We start from the raw sequence: 6,232 nt of genomic DNA, 5'->3' as shown, positions 1-6,232 counted from the left end.
TCTGAAACTTCGCAGATGTATTCAAAAATAGTTAAAGAAGTTATAATAAAAATTTCAGCTTTTTAGCATGGATTTCGTTTCACGCTAAAACCACCTTAACTCTAATTTATTTTGTTTAATCAAAGATACAATTATATCTTTCAATATTTCGACCGAAAATAATACTTTCTCAAATTTAAATCAACCGAAAAGTTGAATTTTTAATAGATACAGGGCAAATGTCAGCCAAAAATGAAAATTTGTACATTTTCAATTTCAAAACTTAATATTTACCAATAAAAATGAACTTTCACAAAAATGTTACAATATCAGTAAAAAAATGAAATAGTTACATTTTTAATTTAAACAAAATTATTTTTTCAACAACAAAAAACGAATTTTTTAACAAAATAGTTCAATTTTGTAATCAAAGAGATAAATTTTCCATTAAAATGATGAGTCAACTTGAATAGTAAAAATTAAGTTAAAAATTAATTTTCGACAACCAAAAAAAAACGAAATTTAAAAAAAAATAGTTAAATTTTCAAACAAGGAGATAAATTTTCAACAAAAATAAAAAATCTTCAACTTGAATAATTAGATTCATGTTAAAAAATAAATTTTTCAATCAAAAAAACGAGTTTTCAACTAATTACTTCAATTTTCAAATAAGATGAAGAATTTTCAACTTGAATAATCAAATTTTAGTTGAAAAATAAATTTGCTGCCAGAAATAACGATTTTTCAAAAAGAGTTTTTTCAACCATATAGTTGAATTTTCAACTAAAAAATAAGGCTCATTTTCAACTATAAATTCAAATTTTACATTAATTTTTTATAACGAAAAATGATTTTTTAACAAAAGTATATAATTGTCAGCCAAAAATTGAATAGTTACATTTTCAATTAAAAAAAAAGAATTATTTTTCACGAAAAAATAAACCGAATTTTCAACAAAATAGTTTAATTTTTAACCAAAGAGATGAATTTTCAACTAAATGAAGAATCTCCAACTAAATATTTGAATGTTCAACTAGAAAAGATTATAAATCTTCAACTTGCATAGTTAAATTTATTTCAAATTTAAATCAACAAAATATTTAACTTTTCAATGAAACAGAAGAGTTTTTAACTAAAATGAAGACTTTTTTACAAAATAATTTAATTTCCAAACCATGGAGAAATTCTTCATGTTCGAAACAAAAAGATAAATTTAATTTTTAACCAAGAAGATCATTTTCCTACCTAGAAAAACGAATTTATAACAAAATATATGAAATTTCAACCAAATAATTGAATTTTTAACTAAAAAAGATCAATTTCCAACCAAAAATGGGATAGATAAATTTTCAGTTGAAAATAAAAAAAAAATAATTTTCAAGGAAGTAATTTTCAAGAAATTATAAATCTTCAATTAGCCTAGTTATTGTAACTTAAAAATTAAAATTTTCCCCAAAATACAAAGATTTTTCAACCAAACAGATGATTTTGCAATCGAATATTTGAATTTTGAACTAAAAATATACATTTTCAATCTAAAATGAAATAGTTATATTTTTAATTTAAGAAATTATTATTTTAATTTAAAATTATATAAAATTATTAATTTGAAATTATTTTTATTTAAAAAAAAAATTTTTTTTAAAGAAATCTTCAACTGTAATAGTTAAGTTGTAATTAAAAAATTTAATTTTCATTTTAAAAAACAACGTTTTTTAAACAATTTCGTTAAATTTTCAACCAAACAGTTGAAAATTTTCAACCAAAGAGATGAATTTTCCATCAGATAGTTGAATTTGCAACTAAAAAAGATAAATTTTGCAACCAAAAATGAAATATTTACATTTTCATTCAGAAAAGTAATTTTCAATAAATAAAAAAAACAAGAAACTAGTTAAATCCTCAAGTAAAAAAGGCGTTTGTAACTAAAATGATAAATCTTTAACCGGAATAGTTAAACTGTAAATTAAAAATACATTTTAAACCAAAAAACAATTTTTCAACCAATTCGTTACATTTTTAAGCAAGCAGATGAATTTTCAATCAAATACTCGAATTTTTAATTAAAGAACAATAAATGTTTAACTAGAAATGGAATATTTAAATTTTCAGTCATGAAAGTAATTAAAAATTTTTTTAAAAAGAAATTAGTCAAACTCTCAGCAAAGAAATGCATTTTTAACTAAAATGATAAATCTTCAACTGGAATAGTTAAAGTGTAAATTGAAAATTAAATTTTCACCTAAAAAACAACGATTTTTCAATAAATTCTTTAAATTATCAACCAGATTAATTTTCAATCAAATAGTTGAATTTTCAACTAAGAAAAGATACATTTTCAACCAAAAATGGAATACTTAATTTTCAGTTAAAAATTTTTAAAAATGCATTTTCAAGGAACTAATTTTCAAGAAGTGATCAATCATTAATTAAAATAGTTAAATTGTAAGTTACAAATTGAATTTTTAATCAGAAAACAAAGATTTCTCGACAATTTTGTTAAATTTTCATCCAAACAGATGAATTTTCAATCAAAAATGAAATAGTTATATTTTCAATAGAAGAAATAATTTTTTGTCCAAAAAATTATTTTTTTTACCTAAAAAGTTAAATTTTTAATCGAAGAGAAGAATTTTTAATTGCAATGAAGACATTTAACCAAATATTTTTACTTTCAAATAAAAAGATGAATTTTTAACAACAAAGGCATTAATTTTCTACCATGAAAAACGAATTTTCAACCAAATATTGTATTTTCAACTAAAAAAGATTAACTCTCACCTAACAGTGAAATAATTAAATTTTTAATTAAGAAATAATTACAAAAAAACGAATTTTTATGAAATGATAAATCTTCAACTAGAATAGTTAAATTTTTTAATAAAAACATAAAATTGCAACCTAAAAACCAAAAACATTTTTCAACCAAACAGATAAATTTTTAATCAAATAGTTGAATTTTTAAATAAAAGAGATAAATTTTCAACCAAAAATGGAATATTGAAATTTTCAGTATTAACATTAATTTTCAACAAATAAAGCAAATCAATAAACTAGTTAAATTATCAAGAAAATAAATCCATTTTCAACTAAAATGATAAATCTTCAACTGGAAAAGTTACTGTAAATAAAAAATTTAATTTTCAAACAAAAAACAACGATTTTTCAACAAATTCGTTGAAATTTCAACCAAACAGATGAATTTTCAATCAATTAGTTGAATTTTCAATTAAACAAGATACATTTTTAACCAAAAATGGAATAGTTAAATTTTCAATTAAAAAATTAAAAAAAAAAAAAGAATTTTTAAGGTGCCCATTTTCAAGAAGTGATAAATCTTAGAATAGTTAAATTGTAAGTTAAAAATTTAATTTGTAACCAAAAAAACAAAGATTTTTTAACAATTTTGTTTAATTTTCAACCAAACAGATGAATTTTCAACTAAAAATATAAATATTCAATGAAAAAGTTATATTTTTAATATAAGAAATAATTTTTTATCCAAAAGATGATTTTTTTACTTAAATAGTTCAATTAATTATTACATTAATCAATTGTCTAAGTTGAATTTTTAACAAAGAAAATTAATTTTCTACCTAGAAAACCGAATTTTCAACCATATATACGAATTGTCAACCAAATATTGAATTTTCAACTAAAAAAGAATAATTTTAAGACCTAAAATGGAATAATTAAATTTTCAGTTAAGAAATTAATACAACAAAAACGATTTTTTAAGAAATGATAAATCTTTAACTAGAATAGTTTGTGAATTAAAAATTAAAATTTCAACCTGAAAAAATCAATTTTTCAACCAAACAGATATATTTTCAATTAAATAGTTGAGTTTTTAAATAAAAAAAGATACAATTTCAACCAAAAATGAAATATTTCAATTGTCAGTCATAAAAGCAATTTTCAACAAACAAAAAAAAGAATTTTCAAAACACAACAAATAAATGCATTTTCAACTAAAATAATAAAACTTCAACTTGAATAGTTAAATTTACGTTAAAAATAAAAATTTTAACCAAAAAACTACGATTTTTCAACAAATTCGTTAAATTTTCAACCTAATAGATTAATTTTTATTCAAATAGTTTAATTTTAACTAAAAAATATACATTTTCAACCATAAATAGAATATTTAAATTTTCAGGCATAAAAGTAATAATACAAAAAAAAAGAATTTTCAAGAAACTAGTGAAGTTCTCAAGAAAAGAAATGTATTTTCAACTAAAATGACAACTCTTCACCTGAAATAGTTCATCTTTAAATTAAAAAATAAATTTTCAACCTAAAAACAATGAATTTTCAATAAAACCTTTCAATTTTCAACCAAAATTATAATTCCAATCCGGCTTTGACGCAACACCTAAAATTGAAATTCCCGCGATTACTACTCGCCCAATAACAAATCTAAACGTCGCACGTCGATCCAATCCAGCCATCCAGCTGATAATAACTCTTCATTTATTTTCTAAAAATTATTTCTTTCAATATTGAAGCACTATTCTAGCCGCAAATTTTGATTTTATACATTTAAATAAAATACCTCTTCTTCCATTAAAAAAAGTGTAAATTTTTCTTGAAAGTGTAGTCGAAATATTGAAAAAGGGAAGTAGAGGGGTCAATTTTTTCAAGTTTATTTTTCTGTGCATTTACCTGTTGGGCATTTGAAAATGCAGGCTTCCTCAACAGCGGCATCAAAAACTTCATGAATATCCTTGATTTTTCGTGCCACGGTTATGGCGTTTTGGAAAAAATCTCCAAAAATCGTTTCGGCTGACAACACCGCATCACGTAAATTTGAGAGAAGGCCCGCGCCATAGCCGGACCACGCGTATGCCATAAATGTTAAAATGTAGATAAACATTTTTCGGTAACGAAAAATATCCATTATCGGATCGGAAAATTCTAGGAAAGACGGCCGACGATCTGCTACTGACGATATTTTTAGGCCAATGCAACCCACCTCAGATTCGCTTCCCGCGAACAGAGTTTCTGATTTTTTAAAGACACCCTGTAGATATAGATATGGAGTCTTACAAAAACGGATATCTAATTTTTTTAATTTTATTAAATTTAAAAATTTGAAAAATTGTGCAATCCTAAAATTAGGCCCGCCGATATAAAAGAAATTATTAAACTAATTAATTATTTAATAATTAAAATTATTAAATAAATTAAATATTAAATTATTTTTTCAATCTATTTTTCTTTATCATCTAATTTTATCCCACGTTTATCTTTTTCTATCTTCTATCACTCTATCCTAAGTCTATCAACTTCTATCTTTCTGCAATATAAATTCCCGACTATAATCTTTTCCAATCTCGTCTTCTTTATCATCTCATTCTGTCCTACATTTATCTTTTTCTATCTTTCTGTCGATCTAAATTTCCGACTACCTTTTTCAATCTCCTCTTCATTATCTCGTGCTATCCTACGTCTATCAACTTCCATTTTTCTGTCAATCTGAATTCGCGACTATCTATTTCAATCTCCTCTTCTTACTTCTTTATCTGATTCCATCCCATTTTTTTTCTTTTTCTATTTTAATTTCTGTCCCAGAAAACACATTCTGTAACTGTTCCAGATCAAAAAAGGAATTGTGTTCTATAACAGTTGTTACAAAATAGTGATAGGACTGTTCCAGGTCAAAAAAGGAACTGTGTGCTATAACAGTTGTTACAAGATAGTGACAGGACTGTTCTAGATCAAAAAGGTAACAGCGTTCTAGAAGACTGTGATAAAATTGTGACCGAACTGCTCTAGAACAAAAAGGTAACAGTGTTCTAGAACACTGTGACAAAATTGTGACAGAACTGTTCTAGAACAAACTGATCACAGACGCTCTATAATGTTTGTTTCAAGTTTATTTTAGAACTGTGTCGTAGAAGTGTTATATCTAAGTTCTAGAACTCTGTTACAAGTGTGTTCTAGAACAAATTAAGAACAAAGATTAAATCGGTAATACTATGGTCGAGTTGACCCTTGTGAATATCCCTTAATGTGGATATCTCGAACATATAACTTTTGTTATTCGGGACTGCGTACGCGCATTCCCAAATCAAAATGTATCGAGTGGGGTATCAAAACCCGCCTCGTAGGATATTCCGACGGGTCATCCCTGGAATAATCCGGGACATAAATGTGGTCAAATCGAATATCCCGGGATATCCTGTTGCTATGATGGGTACATAGCACTGTTCCATATTTGATAAATAACAGTTCCAGAACTGTTATAGAA

At 24.2% G+C, this 6,232-nt stretch overlaps 1 protein-coding gene across 1 annotated transcript in view; it reads right to left on the bottom strand.

Annotated features, from left to right (window-relative positions):
* LOC117169645 (group XIIA secretory phospholipase A2) overlaps window positions 1-4,950 on the bottom strand; it is an 8,886-nt gene extending 3,936 nt beyond the window's left edge. Inside the window, exon 1 of the mRNA XM_033356126.1 lies at window positions 4,645-4,950. Within this exon, the coding sequence (XP_033212017.1) occupies window positions 4,645-4,879 (235 nt within the window). The 5' untranslated portion in view covers window positions 4,880-4,950. The remainder of the gene's footprint in view (window positions 1-4,644) is intronic.
* Between the last annotated feature and the right edge of the window lie 1,282 nt (window positions 4,951-6,232).

Source organism: Belonocnema kinseyi, chromosome 1, assembly GCF_010883055.1.
Source record: "Belonocnema kinseyi isolate 2016_QV_RU_SX_M_011 chromosome 1, B_treatae_v1, whole genome shotgun sequence".
Classification (NCBI taxonomy): domain Eukaryota; kingdom Metazoa; phylum Arthropoda; class Insecta; order Hymenoptera; family Cynipidae; genus Belonocnema; species Belonocnema kinseyi.
Note: the sequence above shows the minus strand (reverse complement) of the source record. Positions and strands in the feature narration are given on the sequence as shown.